This window comes from Amphiura filiformis, chromosome 4 (assembly GCF_039555335.1).
Source record: "Amphiura filiformis chromosome 4, Afil_fr2py, whole genome shotgun sequence".
In the NCBI taxonomy this organism is placed as follows: domain Eukaryota; kingdom Metazoa; phylum Echinodermata; class Ophiuroidea; order Amphilepidida; family Amphiuridae; genus Amphiura; species Amphiura filiformis.
Genome location: NC_092631.1, coordinates 51,828,735 through 51,853,079, shown reverse-complemented (window position 1 = coordinate 51,853,079; position 24,345 = coordinate 51,828,735). Strand labels below are relative to the sequence as shown.

The 24,345-nt window shown below is 35.1% G+C and overlaps 2 protein-coding genes across 2 annotated transcripts; both read right to left on the bottom strand.

The window, feature by feature from the left end:
• Window positions 1-298: 298 nt before the first annotated feature.
• On the bottom strand, window positions 299-16,012 carry LOC140151046 (uncharacterized). The gene is made up of 5 exons (XM_072173240.1): window positions 15,884-16,012; window positions 13,417-13,662; window positions 6,262-6,741; window positions 3,000-3,217; window positions 299-737 (listed from the first exon to the last, which is right to left on the bottom strand). Exons 1-5 carry the CDS (start codon window positions 15,960-15,962, stop codon window positions 516-518), a joined length of 1,245 nt encoding a protein of 414 aa, XP_072029341.1. The 5' UTR covers window positions 15,963-16,012; the 3' UTR covers window positions 299-515.
• Window positions 16,013-16,651: 639 nt separating this feature from the next.
• On the bottom strand, window positions 16,652-23,849 carry LOC140151045 (monocarboxylate transporter 12-like). Its single transcript, XM_072173239.1, has 5 exons — window positions 23,765-23,849; window positions 22,189-22,375; window positions 20,544-20,684; window positions 18,019-18,852; window positions 16,652-16,775 (listed from the first exon to the last, which is right to left on the bottom strand). Exons 1-5 carry the CDS (start codon window positions 23,768-23,770, stop codon window positions 16,663-16,665), a joined length of 1,281 nt encoding a protein of 426 aa, XP_072029340.1. The 5' UTR covers window positions 23,771-23,849; the 3' UTR covers window positions 16,652-16,662.
• Window positions 23,850-24,345: the final 496 nt, after the last annotated feature.

The window sequence follows — 24,345 nt, the reverse complement described above, 5'->3', positions numbered from 1 at the left end:
AAGAATTATAGGGAAAAGAGCTTAAAAAAGGTTGGATTTAACATTTTTTTTTTTTATCAGACCAAATTTACCTGATATTTAGAGGGACAATCTGTCCCTGGTAGGGGTGAAATCAAAACTCGAGCTGCGGTCGACCACCGGTTCCGGGCGGTTCCGTCCGGCTGGAGCCCGATTCTATTGTTCTAAACAATGGAACCGCGAGTTTTGATTGCATCCCTTACCAAACAAGGTTTGTTAGGTTTTAGATTAAAATGATATTTACATATTTATAATAATTCAGTAGATGCAGAATTGCAGATAATATAGAGCTTGTGATTCCTAAATGTACGCATCATAAGTCCGCGCATCTATTCAAAATCCCGTCACATTAGAGTGCTTTGGAATAGATGCACGGGCTTATGATACGTACGTTTGGCTCTCGCCAGCTCTCTAATAACATATTGCACCTTCCACATTAATAATTATGGTCGGAATCTTATCCAATTATCAGTCCATCAAATCCATTGTCCAGGAGTTTATTTTTGTTTCCCTCTTTTGCCACCATTCCCATTGATTAACAGAGGCAAAACTTCTCCCGGCTGAAGCAAGGTCCTTTCCTGGCCGCCTCTCTTATTGTTTGGATGATCGGTATATTCCTGTTGAAGTAGCGGATCATTCATGCCTTCCATCTGGGGGCATTGCTCCCAAGCTGTGGATGGAAATGGTGTCCGTTTTCGCTCATGTCGTAGTCTTAGAGTCTGGAAAAACAAGAAAAGTACATGTAGGCCTATACCAATTAAAATTGCAGTGTGAAATACTGAAAATAGTTTAATTTAGTTTAATCTGCTATGAAACATGAATGATACTACCCGGTAAGTAATATCCATGTGACAGCTGACGTGTAATACAAATACATTTTATTGTTGTTAAAGGAAGTCTCCGGCAATCACGACATTATGCCTCGTATGTTAGAAAATAATCATCAAGCACGAATCACATGGTTTTATCTAAAACAAACTCATTTAATTGACCAAACATTAAAGAATAAAACAATCGTCTCTCAACAAGCGCTATTCAAAATTCCCGCGCCGAAATTGTTTGTGGCAATTTTTTTATGGTCAATAAGAGTTTCTTTAAAATAAAACCATGTGATTCGTGCTTGATAATAATTTATCTAACATACATAATGTTGTGATTGCCGGAGTCTTCCTTTAAGAAAACCATGGAATGTTAGTTTGACCCTGTTGTTTGAGTTTGTGTATGATCAGAAAAGATGTTCAGATCTTCTCTGGAATGAAATCTCTAGTCACCATCAATCTCTCATTGTGATCTTAAAGCCATAATGTGTGATATGCATAAAGAATATGTTCTTGTTTAAATGTTTGTTTTCACTGATCACATTATCCCCTTTTAATTTCGAGCCAAACAAATGAGGTATAACGAAGAAAATTGCGATTCATTTCAACGACTACAATGCGTGTACTACGCTCGCCGATCGTATTACATGTAACTGCACGGAGTGTGTACATACAAACTGACATCCACGGTACATGTTAGCAAGTACTCGATCGTTGAACTCTGAATAAAACCGGGTCGACCCGGTTTTAATACAAAAAGTTAAATTTTACTGTTACTAAAGCACTTCAGGCTTAGTCTTTTACGTGGTATTTTAGTATACCACTGGGCATTATAATTATGCACAAAGTAGAAATCCGAGTAAAATTGAGGGCGTCGCTGTGAAGCAAATCACACATTATGGCTTTAATGCTAATATCTAAAGCAAAATACCCCGGCAAAATACCACGTTTAATTCCATCTCTGCTATACATACGTATAATTGGAGCGTGTATAATTCGCCCAACATATCCAAGCGATTTATGATTGGCAGTATTTGCTTTGTTATTAGAAGTCGATGTTAAAATATTACCGTTGATATTCATAATATTGCTTCAAAGGGTGGAATACTGAAAATGGGACTCAATTAACCGAGGAATAAAAACAGACAATGTTTTCTTTTTTAAACTCAATTTCATGCTCTTGTTGATAGACAATTCGAATGTTTTAAAATCTTTTGTAATTGAAATAAAAGTGTTTTCTTTTTGACAGTAAGCATCAATGTATAAATTGCCCTTCGTGTTTTCTTAGGCTTGTCATTCCTTAGCTCTTGGTCAGCCATCTACGTGCTAAGGGATCAATAAACAACTGACCAGAGTAAATACACAACATTGACGTTTCTTACAGAACGCTAGAAACATAATCAACATTTTAAACCTCACTTCTCCCAAACGAAATTCAATCTTTTTGTGTTTTTCCCTGGTGAACGAGTACGCACATTATACATTAGTCATGATTACATTTTTGAATGCGGACGTGGTATGCTAGCGTGTGACGTCATTAAAATGTCACTTCAACCCAGTGGCGTAGATTTCTTTTTGACATGGGGGGGATGGTGTTGAAAAAAAGTCTTGAAGAATAGTGAATCCATGACCTTTTGGCGACAGAATAAGTTGATGTTATTTTGAAGCTAAACTGATGAAATATGGTGCAAAAGTGGAATAAATGCGCGCGAAGCGCGCGAAAATTTGCATTTTGGGGCTAAATGGGCAAATATGAGGTTAATTTGGTCAGAAACCTATATTCAGGCGTCAACATGGGGGGGGGGATGATTGTATGGAGCATCCCCTGGCAAAATATTGGGGGGATAAATCCCCCCCCCCCTCGGGATCTACGCCTATGCTTCAACCTCTTAAACCAATTGGCACGTGCACTCTTGAATCACACTGTGTGTGCCCACGTGAGAAAAATTAGTCTTGTAATACAGTGACATTATTGCACGTAACAATCAGCAAGGCGTGGAAGCAAGGTAGCCTTTCCTGTCTTTGGGTTTCTTCACAAACTTAACTTCGTAGATCGCAACAAGAACAGAAGACAACGTGTCACAATATTATATGATAATAATAATTGTTTTGGAGACAGGCTGTAGTTAGGTCAATAAACCCCGCAATAAACTAAATACATACCTGAATGATGGTCTTATTATAAAGAGCGCCCAAAATAATGAGTGCGATGAGAACCAATGAGATGAAAGTGACACAGGCAATTTCTATTGCCCTCTCATTACGATGTACAAATAAATCCATTTTGCGCATTGTCGGGGAGTCAAAGATAGACGATTCATTATCATCATGGTCATGTGAATGATACTCATCATGATCATCATGGTCATGTGCAGCCGTATCTACAAAAACAACATGGAGAAAGTATGTTATAATTTATTAGAATGATGAGGGACAAAGACAAGTATCGCATATTACAGTATTCAGATATTTATATTGTATTTTTATCTCACAACACACACCAATGACATGACAGAGAAGTAAATGAGAAATTAAGAATACAATTTAAAATACGCTTTCGTGATACTAGCATTCTCTTTTTATGACATTTTTCAGTAGATATCTACGAAAAAAGCTTATTCCCAAAATTTCAGTTGATTTCGATTTTGCGTTTGGGAGTTATGCATGATTATAGACTGCTCCATAGACAAATGTGTTGTAATTTCGTTCTGGTTCATGTATACCAGAACGAAATTCAAATTTCACGATATCTTTGCTAAACGAATTAATCTGCAAGAAATGTTTTGTACATAAACATTATATAGTCAGAGGTTTCCAGTGATATAAAAATCTCAATTTTTTTGAGAAATGGGGATGATGCTGTGGATCACGAAATGCCCTTTTAAACAATATATAGTCGAATTTGATTCAATTTTAGTCAAATTCGACTATGCCGTTAAAAATTGCTTATAATCCTCAACTATTAATATATTAGCTGTGTCGTATAATTTTTAATCAATTGCCGTATTGTGTCGTATAATTGTGTCGTATAATTTTTAATCAATTGCAAGTTAACTAATTCAACTTAATCGAAAAAGCAATATAGGATTTCTAATAATTCAAAAAAGGTTTAAAGACCTGTTTTGTCATATTAACAATCTATGAAATCGTTTTCAATTCAATGGTAAGTGGTAACACGTTGATATTTAAGTATTTTGCTTAATGTTTCGATTTATTGGTACACTGTAATTACATGATATTGAAAAGTTAATTTAAAGAAAATCATCTATCAACACATCTTTATCTTAAGAAAAGAAGTAATGATAATAATAATATCAAAATGATAAAACATGTGTTTCTCATCGTCATATTGTTTGAATCAAATCCGATCAATTAGCTTTTTAAATTATGTTTTATTTTACACACACACAAAAGAAACACAAATAGTGCAAAATAAAATCATACAAAAATAATGCATACGTGCATGTACACCAGCTGTTACCATGCACGTCGTTTGCGTTCAATATCATAATTATTGGTAAAAAAGAGAAGTGTAACGTTTAATGTGTCCTTCAGATCAATCGAAACAAAAATAACAGCAATTTTCCGTTTGTAGAGAATTGATATCAGTGTGCAATAATCATGATAATGAATGTTTTGCTGGAATTAAGTTGATTTGAGCTTGTTGTAGGGATTGCCCTCACTTGTCGTATTAATTTTTCTTTGAAATTGTGTATATTTTTGTTTCTTTGCACTTGATTGCATCATGATTGTTCTCTGTGTATGTCCCCAGCGCAATAAGGAAGTCCACTGAAATGAAGGAAAAAGATATAGGGGATATCTTAAAGGCCCATTCAGTGATTTGCTCGTCCGGAGTATCGTAAAAATCACCAAAATTCAGATTTTGGCACCTTTGTTAGTGTCATAGATCTGCCAACATAGCCTGCTGCATGGTGGTTAAAGCGAAAGCCATGTATAAAAGCCAAAATGAGATATTTTACATTAATCTGTAATTTATATACTTAAGTAGAAAAATTAACTACATGTATATATTTGAATGGGGTTTCAACTTTTGTCAATACTGCTGTTTTCCTAGTTTTTTGGCCAAATTTTTCATAGCAAAAATACCAAATTACAATTTTAATGACTAATCCTTCACTCTTAGGCAATCTATAGACATTTTTTTACACCTTCGATTGGATCACTGAATAGACCTTTAAGGTGGTACTACACCCCTTGATAAATATGCGACTATTTTTGCATTTTTCTCAAAAAATAATAACACACTGGTAACAAAAGTCATGTATATTATAGGGGAAAGGAATCCAGTTACTACACTGGAATTTCAAAACAAGTGGTACGTTATTTATGATAAGAAAAGAGGTAACGCTTGAATGCACCTATTTATTAACATATATAATGGACCACTTGTCTTGAATCACTGAAATTTCAGTGAAGTTATTGGATTCCTTGCCCCTATAATATACATATCTTTTGTTATCCGTATGTAGTTATTTTTTGAGAAAAATGCAAAATTAGTCACAAAATTTATCAGGGGGTGTAGTACCACCCTAACCCTAACCCCCTAAGGGCTTTTCGGCGACGGGAAGGGAAAGAAGGAAAGAATAAAGAGAGAAAAGAACCCGAGACCCCTCGCATGCCAAGCACTCGGTCGGCGACACTTTGCCACGGGTCTTGGGCTTCGCTGGCCAGCGAAACCGTGCCTATACGCTGGCGAAGTTACGCAATAATCGGATTAACTACCATAGCAATAGGTGAAAACTATTTTTGAATATACCGCGCTGCACTGATACTTTCACGCGGTACCTCTGCATTGAACCATATCATGCTGATCACTTGCACCTGTAAGATTAGTATCTTTGAAAAGACCAGTATTGTGTTCAACTCCTTGGTGTTCAATCTATAACTGCAGACATACACAGGTGATTAGTTCAACCTGCTTGTAGTGCAGCGCGATATGTTCAAAATTGTTTTCACCTATTGCTATGGTAGTTAATCCGATTTATTACGTAACTTCGCCAGCGTATATAATCACTTAGGGCGATTGCGTCATCACACCACGTGGGATGCATGCACGAACAGTGCAAAAAATCAAGTAGTATTTTGTAGTATTCAGGCGGGTTAGGGTTAAGGAATTGACTCTTATAAGATTTCTACGTACAGGGAGATCCGGGGTATGGTAAGACAACTGACAACATTAGGCATATCGCGGACGAATGATTGGTACTCAGACACATGGGGTGTAGGGGTGCGTCTGTGAGATACATGTGGGAGAGGGGACGGTTTATGTGCGTGTGCAGTGGGTGCATGTATGTTGTGGGTATATGTGTGGGGTGTGTTTGTTTTTGGGGGGCTGCGCGCGCGCAAGAGTATTAATATAGGCCTGTATATAAAATAGCCTCCACGCATGCAATTAATTACTTACCAAAGCTACCATCCTCAGGTTTTAAAACATCTCCCAGTGGTTTCTTAGCTACAGATCCTATCATTCCTTTCCAAAGAGGCGTTAAATTTTGAAATATATTGGCTTCTTCAGTTACATTCATACCGGTAGCGTTTCCTATCTCCTCGATCATGTCAACAAGTGCATAAAGGGGTCCTTCTGTAGAAGTGCGTGAACTCGGTGTCTTCTCAGTTCTAGCACTTGTCATGCTGATATTGGTGGTATGTAAAGATACATTGAATGAACAACCGACTTCATTCCTTGAAGGGTCTCTTGCAATGTAACTAACTTCAGTAGTCCCAAGCTGGAAGACGTCACCAGGCTCATGTGAGGAAATCAACGAGACTTGTTCTGAATTGTCAAAGGCACCCGGAGAGGGCCAGACTACGGACGTGTTGAATTGGCCTGGAGGAACGCCAATTGAGATGGTATCAGGGCATACAATGAACGGTGGAGTGATATCTGCATTGGTGAAAATATAGCAAAGTAAATATAAACAAACTGGTTTTGTGAAATGTAACAAACAGTCTTGTATATACCCTACTGTTGCAGAAGCAGCATGAATTGAAAATATGACAAATTTGTGGTCATATACTGTTTGTAGGAGTAGTTTAAAAAGTGGAAGATAAGCATTAAATAATTCTCATATTTTTTTCAAATGCAAAATTGATGAAATTCCATTCAATTGCCTAAAAATATCCAAATCTTAATCACTTGCAATGAAATCTTATCACTCGCAGAATACCGTAGAAACCCGTCTATAAGGAATAGAAGCGACTGTGATGATAGCATATTTCACGCTAGCGCCCTCCACAATATTATATCATTATGGAATTTGAGCAAATCATTTACCGACACAAGCAGGTATACAATGTATTATTTTATCTTTATTTCGCATCTCACGAGCATAGCTCACTTGGCAAGGCATAAGACTTTGGTTCTTTAGATCGGAAGATGGTGAGTTCGAGACTCGTCACGGTCACACAAACTTTTATAACCAAAATATTGTTCAAACTTTTCATTTATACATTCTTGCATTTTCTAAAGACTCCTTTCGTGATCATTTTTTTTACATATTTAGTTTAATTTATTCTATTGTTTTTCTTTTATTGTTTCTTTTCTTTGTCTTTTTTTCTTGTTTAATTTTATTTTTCTTTATTTTCTTTGATTCATATAATATTGGCAGGATAAGGAGAGGAGGAACTAAAGACCCATTCAGTGATTTGCTCATCCGGACGATCGTAAAAATCATCAAAATTCACCTTTGTCATTGTCATAGAAGTGGTAACATAGCCTGCTAGTGGTTCAGCAGAAAACCGTGTGACACATAATATACATTTGGCTACATTTTATTATACGATAAATACGAATTTATTAAACATGGTAACAAATATTCTCTAGCAGATCGGTTATACCAGAGAAGATGATAAAAGAGGAGGTCGCTCGCTGCCCACATCAAATAAATAATGTGTGCATCCGCCTATTGATGGAAACAATGATCTAATCCGATTGATCAACTAATACGATAAGTGGCTTTGCGAGTCACGACTGTCTAGCTCTAAACGACGCATGCCCGGATATCAATTTGTTACGTCAGTTGACCGCGAAATATAATTTCTGTATTGTTTGGCATGACTGGCTGCTAAGTTTGACCCGAGATCCCTGTGAAAAAGACCCGCATTTTGGATCCAAATAGCATTTTTGGACACGTTTGGACACAAAACGGGAGTATATGGAGAAACTGACACGAGTTTGAATTACTGATTACACTGGTTTTATGTTTCCGTAAACTGCCGCAAATATTCAAATAGTTATCATTTAAATTTCTTTTCCTTTGACCTTATATTAATTTGACTGGAAAATTAATTATGCTTGACTTTCCATAACTTAACAATTTTTTTTGATTTTTTTAATGGGAGTTGCAATATATATAATGCTTCTTCACTCGTTTAAAAATCATGGTCACCCTGGTTAGTATTATTTTTTTAAACAAAAAAAGCATGATTTGACTGCAAAATTGGGACTTTAACGATGTACTTCCGTGTGTGGAATATTTTCTCCACTGGAGAGAACTACCAAATCAGACGAGCGTGTGGCGGATGAACAGATTACCACAAAGGAAGTTTCAAGTGGTGTTTTAAGTACCCCAAACAAAGAAAAGTGAATAGAGGTTAACTGTGGGTAATCGGATTATATGTTCGAGCGATCTCCTCTTTTCTCATCTTCTCTGGTTATACGATGGAACTGGTAGGCATAGGCCTATTATAAATTCGGGATATTAAATATCTTCCTGACGAGACAGATCTGCGCATGTGGTCAAAGACGATTCCTTACTAGCCACAGACCGTCCGCTGGAATTAGTTGAATCGCTATGGCTGTTGGTCGGACCTCTCATCTCTCCACATCGATTGTGACCTATCCCCGACATTGCCCTTATGAACTCACATCCTCCTGTTTTATTTCAATACGCTGGCGAAGTTACGTAATAATCGGATTAACTACCATAGCAATAGGTGAAAACAATTTTGAATATACCGCGTTATACACTGATACGTTCAGGCGGTACCTCTTCATTGAACCATATCATGCTGCTCCTGTAAGATCTTTGAAAAGACCAGTATTGTATTCAATCTATGATTGCAGACATACACAGTACAGGTGATGAGTGTAACCTGCTTGTAGCGCAGCGCGATATGTTCAAAATTGTTTTCACCTATTGCTATGGTAATTAATCCGATTAATTACGCAACTTCACCAGCGTATAATGGCCGAATAAATTCTGACCATCACTTGGCTTGTTGGATTCGTCTATACTACAATTCGCTGTCGAAGTGACGTAATAATCGCAATAACTACCATCAAGCAGATTGCACTAATCACCCGCGTATGTCACCAAACATAGATTGAATACCACTCTTTCATAAATACTAATCTTACATGGCGAGTGATTAGCATTTCTTTGACAACTATGGTTTAATGCATAGGTGCCACGTGAACGATGAAGTGCAGGGCTATATATTCGAAATTGTATTCATCAATTGCTATGGTAGTTAATCCGATTAATTACGTCACATCGACAACGAATAGCCTATAGTATGGGTTCAAGTGGAACAAAAAATAGTGTATGTCCATTGCTAGCTATGGTAATTAATCATGTTAGTGTTTACATCACTACTTCGGTGAAGACAAGAGAAGTGTGCCTTCTCTACCAACGCCTGTGATATAACAGGTGCAAGCGAAACAAAATTGAATGACCAGAATAGTTTCCTTTGTCAGATGAATTGATTGAAGTTTTGATGACACTCTATTCTTGATGGGACAATAGATTCAAATATTGAATAATTATTATTCCTCATCTATTTTTTTTTATTGAAAAACTGCAATTGTGGCAACAGAACAATATTTATTTTGATTTCATTTCAAGTAGAAACAAAATCGTGCTTAAGCCAAAAACGCACCCTACCTCAAGAATTGGGATGGCACAAAGGTGCAACATAGGTTTTTATTGCAAAGACGAGGACAGACAAGTAGTTACAACACATCTGTCTAACCGTGGGTTTCGCTATTATTTAGAATAAATGCTTTTACTAGTTTCTATAAAACCACAAAATAACTAAAAAAAACTATAAAAAAACTATTAAAAAAAAAAAAAAAACGCACCTAAAATTAAAAGTAGAAAGGTAGATTTGAAGAAAGATAAAAAGAACATGTCAAAAAGTTAAATTAAACGAGAATGAAAAAACGGAACTGGTGCCCGGACCATGCTCTCTTCAGCATGTCTTCAGTTCCAAAGTCTGACGCTCTATCAATTGAGCTATACGATCCTGATATACGAAACAGTCGTTATTATGTCAATACAATTGATTGGTGTTACAACATACTTAGATGGAATGCATAGCCACCCAGTGCCAGTATATATTTGCTCAAACTCCAAGTACAACAAGCAACCAATTTTATTGAGGGCGTTTCTTAGGTATATCCTTGTAGACGGGGTTTTACGGTATACAAGTATATAATACTTTCTACATTTGATTTTTTTTCTGATTAACAAGTCACTGAACAGCTTTGAAATAGGTCTATACGATTAAAAATAATCGAACCTTGTGTAAACAAATGTGAAAACAATTCTATTTTAAATAATTTCTTTATAGTATGCCTCTTTGTTGATTAAAACTGGATTTGCTTAATACAACGGGTCACAATACCTCATTATTCATTCAGTATAAATCAGTAAAAAGCCAACAATATATAGTACAGGCTGTATCAAAATGATTGATACCCATCAGTTTCCGGTGATTAATAATTATGGACACGACTGCCAAATCAAAATGCAACATAACATCCACATAATTGGTTGATCATTAATGCCATAAACAGTCATATAACAATAAATCACATGATCCTTTCAAGACGACCCTATCATAGCATAGCATAATGCATGTTGTAGGCCTACTTTGAAAGAGCAGGCTTTCCCCGCAAACTTTTCGTTAACCATCCGAACTGATCGGTACCAATTATTTTGATACAACCTGTATACACAATAGTTACCAATCGAGTCAGCTTTTAAATTCTATTTATTAATTTTACTCTTAAGGGGGTACTACACCCCTGTGGTGGTAAATTTGTGACTATTTTTGCATTTTTCTCAAAAAATAATAACACACCGGTAACAAAATTTATGTATATTATTGGGGCAAGGAATCCAATTACTACACTGAAATTTCGGTGACTCAAGACAAGCGGTTCAGTATATATGATAGGAAATGAGGTACATCCTAGCGGTACCTCTTTTCTTATCATAAATAACAAACCGCTTGTCTTGAGTTACTGAAATTCCAGTGTAGTAATTGGATTCCTTGCCCTATAATATACATAACTTTTGTTACCACTGTGTTATTAGTTTTGAGAAAATGCAAAATAGACGCTAAATTTATCGAGGGTGTAGTACCCCTTAAATCACATGAAAACATATTTTCCTATTATGAACAGCTGTTGGTAGGTCATGTCTAATTATCCACGTTGTCGGAGCTTACGAGTAAATATTCGATTTGTGTCAAATAAAGTAATTAAACAACTTAAGCATTCGATATGTTCACAACAGCCTGTTGTTTTTATATCGATTAGTCTATCTATGCAACTGTACTTATTTGGCAAATTTATTTTTACAAAGACAATGATGTCAAACCAAATATAGACCTACAAATTTATATCAGATCGGGTGAGCTACATGTGTTGTAGAACACTGATTAATAAACATTTGACAGCATAATTATTAAAAATTATAATTATTAGAGTTTGTTCATATTAGAAAATATTTGGCCAAAAATGTTTGCAAAAATAGTTTACAATGACATTTCGAAAACATTTAAAAAATATTGTTGTAGTGTGTTTTCATACAAAACGTTTTAAACGATTTCATGACCTTTATATAACCCGACATTTTAATGTTATTAAAACGTTTTTACCTAAACAAAACCCAAAATATAACTTATTTAAAACGTTTTTAAAACGTTTTTGTGTTTGCTGGGTTGTTCTTATTAGAGTATTAGAGTTAAAAATGTTAAAAACTATAAATACGGGCCATTCCAAGAGGATCCTACATGCTGCATTGGGAAGAAGCGAGCTTTTCAATAAACTAATGGGTTCCACTTGATACAGCCTGTATGAAATGTATGCAAAACCATAGATTTAAAATCTATGGCAAAACATAATCTAAAATGTAAGACGTGACTGCAGGGGCTATTTTAACGTTCGTGCAGCGAGATTAAAAATCCGTGCAGTGATAATTAAAGATCCGTGCTTGAAATATGCAGTTGAGATGTTTAGTAGAGCCTTTGTTATTATTACTTTCAGGGATAGCGATCACTGGGTTTAGCATTTCTCTGTATATCGATATAGCCAAGGTCTATGATATAGCGCGGTTTCTGGATTGCCACGGTCTATTCTCAGCATACGTTGTTTGCTCTAAGAATTCATCAAGTCAAGAGTTTGTCTGTTCTCATCTTCTCTGGTCAAACTAATATCATGAATAGTGGAAAGGCTCGTTAAGGGGGGGATTAAATATATTTTACTTTATATTTATCTGAATTAATTCCAGTTCACTGCACATCTAACAGCACAGGTAACTAAAAAATCGAATATACATTTTACTTTTGTTACACTACAGATCATAAAAGCTTTTATGAAAAGCAAGTACTCCAAGAAAATTATGGAAATTAAGTCCAGTTCAAAGAACATCTTACGACTATTAAAAATACCGTATCAATTTTGCTACACTACAGATAAAAGCTTTTAGAATTTTATTCCGTCTATACTGTGCAAAGTACAAAAACCATAAGTTTGACCTTACAATGTATCTGAAATTCAGTTCAGTTCAGAGCACATCTTACGGCGCTATAAAAATAATTAAGTATAATAACAATAATATTTCTGGGAATTTCCGCTATTTTTACTTTTTTGGTTACCCTACATGCAAATAAGCTTTTAGAGTTTGGTTCCTTCCTTAGTGAAAATACAATCCACCACCACCCACCACCACAACCAAGAAAGCTGACTACTTCCGTGGCTAGATTGCATGTTTGTACGGATACAAAGAAGTGTCAATTTTGGCTTCTGGTCTGGACACCGGTACATTATTTTGTTTAGAGCACTAATAGTGCGAAAATGGTGCTCCAAAACATTTTTTAACGATTTACACATTTTGGTAATCCTGATGAAGCCCCCCCCCCCCTCCGACTGGGCCAGATCTGCGTTTTGATAACAACAGAGACAGATATGTGTCCGGAAACTTTCTATTTACCGGCGTGCAGTGACTTTTCCTCCCTATAATAGCACCTGACGTGCCTATTGAAGCCAATTTTGAGACATGTCTGGAGTTTATGTCTTCTACCATGACAATTCTTTGCTGAAGACGTATCTCAGATGTGTCTCAATTGGCCTATTTATTTTTATTTACAGTGTAGTTTTGGATAGTAAACCCTAGTTGAGTGCATAGAATACACACTTTCATGTTCACTGTCTTGTGTGTTTTATTTTGCTTTATTTCTTGAAAAGTTGGAAAAAAAAGACAAAAAATAAATAAAATAAAATAAATGGGAACAAACAAATTACATGAATTACAAACAAAAACATACGTACCCAATACCATGATTTGGAAAGAGCACACTGCTCTATCTATGACAGAAGTAGCCGTGAAATTCAATGCTGTGTAGGTGACAGTAGTATTACCAATAGGGAATAGCTCCCCCGGGTTATGGTCGTGGGATATAGCAATATTGGTACCCTTTCCATCGGTCTCCGGGGGATCCCATACTACTCGAGTTCGGGCACTATTACTCGGCACAATAGCTGTCTCAGTAGGAGGACACGTTTCGAATGTTAACCCTGAAAATGAAACAATGATACACAGTAATTACAAACTTAATAATTTTAATTTGGCTGTGTTTATTTTGAAAAAGTGTCGTAATTACGACATTAAATCCCTCGTACAGCTCCACGTGAAACGGCCAAGATGTAAAGTACGTTTATTTTTTTAAATTTCACCTCATCATTTCAGCGTAAAATGATCAGAAAACTTTCCTGGCGGATAATACTTATATTATTTCAACGTTTCTGGTAAATATTAACAACATTAAGGGGGTACTACACCCCTAGCCAATTTTTTGCTTATTTTTGCGTTTTTCTCAAAAATTATAGCGCATTGGTGACAAAAGATATGTATATTATAGGGGCAAGGACTACAACTACTGCACTGAAAATTCAGCAACTCAAGGCAAGTAGTTATTGATTTATTGATCAAATATTGGTTTTCCTCATTTTTGACTGTAACTCCACAACTGTTGTCTGTGCTGAAATAAAATTTCCAGTGCAGTAGTTGTAGTCCTTGCCCCTATAATATACATATCTTACTTGTCACTAATGCTCTATAATTTTTGAGAAAAATGCAAAAATAGGCACAAAATTGGACAGGGGTGTAGTACCCCCTTAAAGGTGGACAGAAATCGATGATGGCTTTAACAAGAATCTTTTATTTCGGTTATTTTCCTATTAAAATCAACTCACACCTATGTAGTTATGTTTGCATATATAAACCATTCCTATTATTGACACTTTCCTGCCGATGATGGGGTTAACATCGATATCACATATTGTAAAATAACGAAAGCGAGGCCAAGAAGGGTATCATGTAAATATAAAATAAGCCCGTATATTGTGGTTTTAATGTATTGGTTTTCATTGTACTTCATGTTTTCTTTTTATTTTCTTTTTTCCCCCTTAAGGGGTATGAACGTTTGGACAGTATTTATTGTGGGACATTAGAGCACATCAGACATATCGAATTGCATTCTGAATACGAAGAATGTCATTCTGATATCAAATAATTTTGATTTTTGATACACATTTTATGGCAAATCATTAAAATTGATATTTTTGATATGTAACAGTACTTGATGTAAACTTTATAAATCTGATGATTTATACTTAAAGTGTATGTAGGTGGGATGAAAAGCCGACGATCAATTGAAAATTTTGACCTTTCGTATTGAAGATATGGATTTTTTCCCAAAACACCAAAAAAAATTAGGTCTTTTTGGGAAAAAATCCATATCTTCAATATGAAAGGTCAAAATTTTCAATTGACCGTCGGCTTTTCCTCCCTGCTACATACACTTTAAGAATATCTCATTAGATTTATATAATTTACTTCGAGGACTGTTATATATCAACAATTTGAAAAATATCAAATTTTTATAATTTGTCATAAAATTTGTATTATATTGTGATTTTCAAAAATGAAAATTATTTGATATCAGAAAGACATGCTTCGTATTCAAATGCAATTCGATAGGTCTGAGGTGCTCTCATGTCCCACAAAAATACTGTCGAAATGCAATAAACGCTCATTCTAGATCCCTTAAATTGCTTTTCTATTGCGCCTTGAACATCTTGTTTGATGGTATGTGCGTTATAAATCCGTTAAGTTAAGTTAAGTTAAGTTAAGTTAAGTTAAGTTAAGTTAACTTAAGTTAAGTTATTATATCGATATTCACTCCATCAACGGCCTGTAACAAAAAGGTCTTTAAATTCTGAAACGTCATATTCATGAACGAAACAAGTATGACGAATGTAGGTTTTGAGTTTTGAAAACCATAATGCTATACAGTGCCAAGCATTTTATTATATATTCATTGCCACTCCCAATATTATTATTCTATAATAAATATTTTATTTCCCAATCATGTTTGTATGCATTATTTTCACCAACAAATGCATTTTGTTGACTGTTTCGTCAATATTAATCATACTAAGTGCAACATTGTTCCGATATATATCACCAATGAATTTAGTGATGCATCCCATTTTATTATTGTATTTCCTTGTTTGTATGCTTGGGTTTTTCAACACGAGTCCCCGTAAGAGTTAAAATTACATATTACATAATTTATGTTAAATGTATTTTCTGTCTCCGAGTTAAAATCTCGATTTTAAAATCCACGAAATTATCCAACATGGATAAGTGTGTACAGTTTACCTAAGAATCCAGAGATATTCATAAATCACTTTCGTCGAAAAATACAAAACATTAGAACACATTAATACTTACCAGTAACCGCGGAAAGAAAGATCAAGCAAATACAAAGTTTATCTACCACAGAAGTACAAAAGTTGTCCGCAGGATACATGTTTTATTCCGTTTTTCACGAGGAAGAACGTCGAAGTAATTTTCTATTAAATGCGCATTTAATACGTGTTAAGATCATCTGTTACAAAACGTGTATTATACAGGGTGCATGCTAATGATAAAATGAAATAATTAAAATCTAAATAAATCATTTGGTAATCAATATTGTAACATGTGGTGAGTGTTTTAGCAGCAGCGTAAACGGTGTTTCTAAATCCGTGTTATTTAATTGCAAGCTTTTAGATGAAAGAAATTTCATCAGCAAGGTGAACGTGTATATTTTGAAGAAGTTGCATGTGCTTGATTTATATTGAAAATAAATGGATGAAAAATTACATTGGAAGAACATAAACAAAAATATCAAAATGCAAAAGTTCTCCCCCCCCCCCTAAATTTCGCGAACCATCCAGCACTCCGTGAATCATGTTCATGCTGGTTTTGAAATCAATACGAGATGGCAACAGGTGTAGACTGCAAAATTCATCACCATATTTATGTGTGTGCATTTGTTTGTGGGGTGGGGGTATGGGTGGGGATATTGGTGGGGTGTATAATGGGGGTATGGTTATGTGTAACATGTATTATGTGCACTAGTATGTGTGTATTCGTTTGTAAGTCAATTTGTTCCCAGGCTGACCGTGAATTATAACGTTACTTCGTTTTATCCACAATTATGTCTCTCTGTGAGCTTCTGTGCGACACTAGCATGTATCAGCTTTTGGTTTGGCGATTGCGAGAATAGCTGCGAAAGCCTCCAATGCTGCCATTATGAAGAATCCAATGTGATAGCTCCCAGTGATATCATAGATTGAGCCTGTATTAAGGAAAATGGTACATGAATAAAGTTACAGGTGTACAAACTACCAAAGCGTTATATTTTTGTCATAATTATGGTCGGGAGAAAGAAACATAGTTAATATTCGTTTATGCGTAGGCTACTCTCTAAATTCTAAAGAGTGAAAAAGTCAATCAATCCTCCTTGGAGTGACTCTTCGGGTCAATCGAAAAGATTGATATTTCAATCTACCAAGAGTGAAAATCACATATTTTCCTCCATACGAGTAATGGAAATTTCAATCTTTTTAGAGTGAAATTTTCAATCTTTTCACAGAGTGTTCCCTCAGCACAATCTCTCTCGATTGAAGTGTGTTTAAATTTAATAAACATAAATAAACTTCAATCGAGAGAGATTGTGCTGAAGGAACACTCTGTGAAAAGATTGAAAATTTCACTCTAAAAAGATTGAAATTTCACTCTTTGCAAAGTGAAAATTTTACTCGTATGGAGGAAAATATGTGATTTTCACTCTTGGTAGATTGAAATATCAATCTTTTCGATTGACCCAAAGAGTCACTCCGAGGAGGATTGACTTTTCACTCTTTAGAATTTAGAGAGTATATGGTACCGATCCCTTCTAGAGTCAATATGATCGAAAGGCCCTAGATGTCACTTGATCGATAACGCATAGTATCCTTAAAAAACAAATTATTTTAGAATATCTCCTGAAATTCAGTGTTACTAGTACCTTAGAATATCTATACTGATATTTTCCGTTATTTTAGAGAATGTTGTGATTTTTTTTCTATATTCTAAGGTTTTATTAAAATGTAGGCTAGCTGTACTCACTACTCCCGTGGAGGCAATACGAAAGTCGATGACTATTGACCTCAATGGCGTATACAAGCGTGAGAGGTCAATTACCAGGCTATTGTCAGTAGCCTTAGTCATGTCCCTCGGCTCATTATGCGTCTCAAAGGTCGGAACAAAATGGCCATGCGTGGCTGTGGATTCAACCTACCATGGCGATTTCTGCCATGAAGATATCGGGGCGATGACACTGTGCGATGTCTGCATGAGTCGTTTACTAATTAAAATAGATTCCCTAAGTGTAAGAAAACAGGCTCCTCATTACCAAATTGCCGCGCGCTGATTGGTTGATAATCATGGCGTCATTAAAGCTATGCAGCTAGACATAATATCGCGGTGTAAATTATCTTAACTTTCTTGGAGGTTTGTTATATTATATCACCGTCGTTCCTTTATCGTTTCTCACTTACCTACAATTGGCCCTGCAACAAGCGTCCCGATTCCGTAAGATGTATGTAATAACCCAGTGGCTTCAGCGAAGTCTTCTCCTTCATCAGCAACAACGAATTTGATCATTACCATTGCGACAGGAACTGGAGTTCCAAGAAACAAGCCAGCAAAAAACGAAAGTGTTGCAAACAGCCAATATGCGTTCACAAACGGATAAAGAAAAATACTTGCTGCTCCACCTATTGAGAGCATCATAAATTGAAGTCGATGTGAGTTCAAAGTTTGATCGGGAAAAGCAAACATAATTATTCGTCCAACTAAGGTACCGACCCCTCCTAGAGTCGACATAAACGACGCTTGTTGCGCAGGAAAACCTAAACCGATGGTATATGGAACTAAAAATATGATCCAACCCGCAAGGGATATATTCCAAAGAAGAAAAGCTAAATAATAAGCGAATAAAACGGGTCTTTTTCTCATGGCGGAAACCCCAAACCATGAAAGAATGGTATTCAATATTGCTTCAATGTGTCCCGAAGTCGCTAAACTAGTATCATTGCGATCGCTGTCTAATTGTTCATAGTTCTTTCTCGATGTCGGCCTGGATGTCAATGTTTCATCAGGTGGTTTTAAGAGAGCTCCTCCAACACAGAGATTGAATGACAATGCTCCAAGAAGTATCAAAGCCATTTGAGTACCGTACGTCTGGATAAAGAATTCGGACAGTGGTGGAAGTATCATCATGCCGACTGCTCCGCCGGTAAAAGTTATCGACGAATATAGTGTAAAATTTACATTGAAGTATTGCCTGCCAATTTTAATGTATGCTACCATGGGTACACCCAGTCCTAAACCTATTGGAAACAGTGAGATATGGGGAAAATAAGATTAAAAGACATTTTTCAGGAGAATTGGTCGATAAAACATGAGAATGTAATACTCCGATTGTCATCCGATCAATTGACCTCATACATTTTTATTTCATTCTCTGTTTTAATCACCAAAGAAATGTACACTAACGTCCCAAATATCTCTGGCAGTTTCAACCTCTGTATTTCTTCAAGGGTTGTGACCCGATCGACTGGCTCATTCTCATTTTCGGCATTAAAACTGAGATTTTGGTATCAAAAGAAAGCTCACATTTTTCTCAATATCCCAGTATAATTTGACGTCTTGGGTATGTTTATCTATTCAATCGCGCTTTACAGTATTGCATATGGACAATAGAAATTAAATCATTAAACGAATAAAATATTTACTGCGGTGCAGATTTCCTATGCGTTTTTTAAGTGAAATTTACTGTAATACCTCAAACATAACATTGAATTGACCATCGTTAAAATAGAAGAACAGCGGTCTTCCTGTCATTAAATCAGTTTTCTGGATCAAATCTGAGTCAGGTAATTTCATTTTGAAAAATTAAGTCTTGAGCCATGACCCGTTACAAATCTGAAACTAAGATACCAAAAACACCACCATCACCAACAACCACATTGTCTCACCATAACATTACTATAGTTCAGTGTAATTTATTTTTTCCATCAAGTCATGCAAAATAACAATAATATGCATATAATGGAGGGATGGTCAAAAGAGAGCACAGCTTGAAAATATTTGGCCACCCTAGAACAATGAAAAATTGTACGGAGTGCAAAGAGACGAAGGATACGAGACAAAGAAACAGACATGGTGAAAACAACGAGAAGACAGGACCAGGACAAGTGAGACAGACGACGTACGTATGTTGGCATAGACGAAGGAAATATGAATCAAGGCTAATACACATTGAAAAGTATAGAATAATAATTATTACAATAAACTTTTATACAACAAGAGATTACTGAATCAGTTGATAACAAATTAATCTTTTAAGGGCTGCGGTATGAACGTTTGGACAGTATTTATTGTGGGACATTAGAGCACATCAGACATATCGAATTGCATTCTGAATACGAAGAATGGCCTTCTGATATCAAATAATTTTGATTTTTTGAAATTCGCAATTTAATACACATTTTATGGCAAATCATTAAAATTGATATTTTGATATTTAACAGTACTTGAAGTAAACATTATAAATCTGATGATTTATACTTAAAGTGTATGTAGGTGGGATGAAAAGCCGACGATCAATTGAAAATTTTGACCTTTCGTATTGAAGATATGGATTTTTTCCCAAAACACCAAAAAAAAAATAAGGTCTTTTTGGGAAAAAAATCCATATCTTCAATATGAAAGGTCAAAATTTTCATTGACCGTCGGCTTTTCCTCCTGCTACATACACTTTAAGAATATATCATTAGATTTATATAATTTACTTCGAGGACTGTTATATATCAAAAATTTGAAAAATATCAAATTTGTCATAAAATTTGAATTATATTGTGATTTTCAAAAAATGAAAATTATTTGATATCAGAAAGACATGCTTCTTATTCAGAATGCAATTCGATAGGTCTGAGGTGCTCTCATGTCCCACAAAAAATACTGTCGAAACGCAATAAACGCTCATTTTAGATCCCTTAAAGTGACTTAAATTACTTACTCAGAAGGGTCATTGAAAGAGCAAGTGTAATTCCTGACGTTGAGAAAGCTGAACAGATATATCCGAGGCCTGTTAAAATCCCGCTAACCATTGCCAAAACCCTGGCGCTTACCACATTAGCTAGTCTAGATTGCACAGGACCTGTCAGAAGGGATTATAACGATAATTCCAACAGTAATTTTATTTCGACATCCAAATTATCAATAGAAGGGGTGGGTGTAATATGGTCCTAACCCTCCAAAATTATTGTACGAGGGTTATTCAAAAAGTTCTACCTCCGTCGTCATATCTCTGTTACCTTACGTGTCAAGAAGTTGAAGTTACACATGATTATACTCTTAAATCTTGGCCACAAAAATACAGTCATTTGATTAAAATGTGATTTTTGGTTGTTAAAGATGTGTTGGTCAAACCGAATACAGATTTGGTATGTCGGAAACGGTCTGAAAAGAAAGTCTTTTTTTTATTAAAGAGGTTACCCACATCTATATATTTGTTCAAATAATTGAATCAATATCTAACATGTCTAATGCTTGCAGATAGTACAGTTTTACTGGGTATCGTGTCCTTTGCACAACAAACCCGATACATGTTCAGAATTGTTCATTGACCCTTTTCTGGAGGTTGTTTATTTCGATGGGGGTAAGCACTTGCTGGTTCAAGTCGTATTAATTGGTTCATAAGTTAAAAACAAATCAATCGTATGCACAGTTTTTGTATTTGTAAGTAAATATAGAAGGTTTTAACAAATTGTTCTTCTCGTTCCACATCAAGACGCATCCATTGCTTAAAATAAGGACGTAATTACGAATTACCATTAAACGTGGTCTAGTCAAAATCTAGCAAATTTCACTAAAATGTGTGTGTCTATTGAGCCCTTCAATGTTTCCTATTTATATAAAACATGTTTTATTTTGTTTTGAAGTCGCAAGGCATGTCAGGGAGCTCAAATAGGAACAAAATATTTATCCTGAGTAAGCAGTTGGACAACCGCATCTTAAAACCTTTTTTATGGGGATTATCCAAAGCTACAGTATGATGCTTACTAAACTTTTGGATACAGTTTTTAACCGTTTCCGGCGTACCGAATCCGTATTTGCTTTATACCAACATATAACATAGAAATCACATCTTTTATTATTTCACATTATTATTTCATTTGACACAACCTGGGGACGTTTAATTTCCACCCCTGGTGTACTTTATTGAATTCTCTTTTCTTTTTTCTCTTTCATTTGACACCACCTAGGGTCACACTTCTGTTTTGCTTTCGAGATATTTAATGGTAAAAAATATCAACATGAATACTCACCCGGGTCTTTTACAGTTATAAGGAGTGTCACTCCTCGCCCTATGTAGGGAAAATATTCTTTGCTCTTCGTTTCTCTTTCATTTGATATCACCAAAGGGGTCATGTCATATCTTGTTCAGTTTTCAAGATATGACCCAGGTCTTTAAATGCGGAATGTTACCCTTCCACCTTGTTATGTTTTATTAATTTTCTTAATAGTAAGAACAAATATTAACATTTCTACTTTAAATTGATAATCACAATTAAAATGCCTTGCGGCAATGTTTCTTTATGGTGTTCATCACACAAATACAAAACTTTGTAAAATAATTATAAGTGTGTGCTCTATCTTACCTATAAGAAATCGAAGCGCCCCACAAAAACTGACAATACTGCCGACCGCCCCAACTCCGATACTTAGCTGCTCTTCAAATTGTGGCACGAATACGCCGAGAGCTTTGAAACTTCCCAAATGAAAGAATGTGAAGAGAAAACTGCTTGCTATAACGATCCATCCCCGGACGCTTTTAAGTTCTGAGTGCTAAATCATAAGAGATGGTGGAATTAATTATGGGCAGTAAATAAATTTGTTGCCAGTGAGTGTTAGCCGTGGCGAACCAAGGGGGTGCAGTCAGAGTGGCCCTTCCCCACGAGTCATACCGGACAGGCCGACACCCCGAATACTCGACTACCATAACTTAATTAAAGGCCCATTCAGTGATCTCGGCAAACGTGTATTAATTGTTTTGGCAAAAAAACGAGTAAAACAGCAGTATTGACAAATTGTAGCCCGATTCAAACAAATGTAGCTAATTTCTATACTGAAGTAGAGAAATTATATTCATGTATTATATTCTGTTTTGAATTTAATAATCGGCTTTCGGTTTTACCATCCATCCCAACAAACACAAAAACGTTTTAAATAAGTTCTATTTTGGCTTTTTGTTTAGGTAAAAATGTTTTGATAACATTAAAATGTCAGGTTATATAAAGGTCATGAAAATATTTTAAAACGTTTTGTATGAAAACACACTACAACAATGTTTTCAAAATGTTATTGTAAATTATTTTTGCACCCAGCAAGCACAGAAATGTTCTTAAAATGTTTTTTTCCAAAGCGTTTTAATAACATTTAAATGTCGGGTTATATAAAGGTAATGAAAACACACCACAACGATATTTTAAAAATGTGTTCAAAATGTTATTGTAAACAATTTTTTCAAACATTTTTTGTCAAATATTTTGTCAACACTTAAATAACATTATGTTAAAATATTTACATCCAGCAAACACAGAAATGTTCTTTTTTTTTTTCAAAACGTTTTAATTACATTTAAATGTCGGGTTATATAAAGGTCATGAAAATATTTTTATTGCAATTATTTTGGGCAAACATTTTTCGCAAAATATATTTTCAACCCCAAAATAACATTCTGTTTAGAATGTTTTGTATCAAGTTTTCAAAAATGTTTTTGGAATGTTATTAAAACGTTCTTATACCCTTTGTATAACCCGATATTTAAACGTTTTCTGTAATACATTTTTGTTTGCTGAGAAGTAGATTATCAAAACGTGTTTTTTAAGGTTATGAAAACGTTTTATATACCCTTAATATACCCTTTATATAACCCGACATTTAAATGTTTTCTGACAACCTTAGATAACCTTTTGCGAATGATGTCGAAGACGTTTTGTTTTTGCTGGGATGTTACAAAGGTGCAATATACTGATTTTTGATGCGTTTTACGATTTTCCTAATGTACAAAATTACTAAATAAGCCTTTAAACAAAATTTCAGTGTATATTTTCATTTTGGCACTCTAATACCGAAATGAAAATTCGGCGCCCTCATCCCGTACTTGATCCTTCTATACATCAAATCTTACTTATAAATGTCTTGATAAAATAAATAAAGGTACCATTATCTTACCTCCATATCAACACGGATGCTTTTTATTATAGTTGATTCTAACAAATCCTTTCACAATATACACAGAATACTGAACAATCCGTTGATTCTTGGCAGATAATATCCGATAACCTTATCGTATGTAAATATGACGAATACATGTACCATATTTATTTACAGCTCACATCAGGACTACCCCTCTTACAACCAATATCTGCTAAGATACATGATATGAGCGACGTCAAGTTGTGACTCAACTATTGTTCAACTAAATTGAGGCCTGCAATTTTGACCGCGTATGAATTTATTACACCAATAAAAATACAGCATAATTTTTTTTATGCCGATAAATTTATCAAATAAATTTGTATTCCAAACATATAAACACCTTCCAAACGGCTATATATCAAAAATATTTGAAATCTATTTCCATATTGTTTCATATTGTCATCAATTCGGCAGCGTGACGAATCGAGAATTTTGAGTAAATCGAGTTAATGTATGCTTATGATTATGTTTCAGGTGATCTTTTATTTCCACCAAAAATTAATGATACATCTTACTCCCTCACGTAGATACCGAAAAGAAAGCGGAACATTATC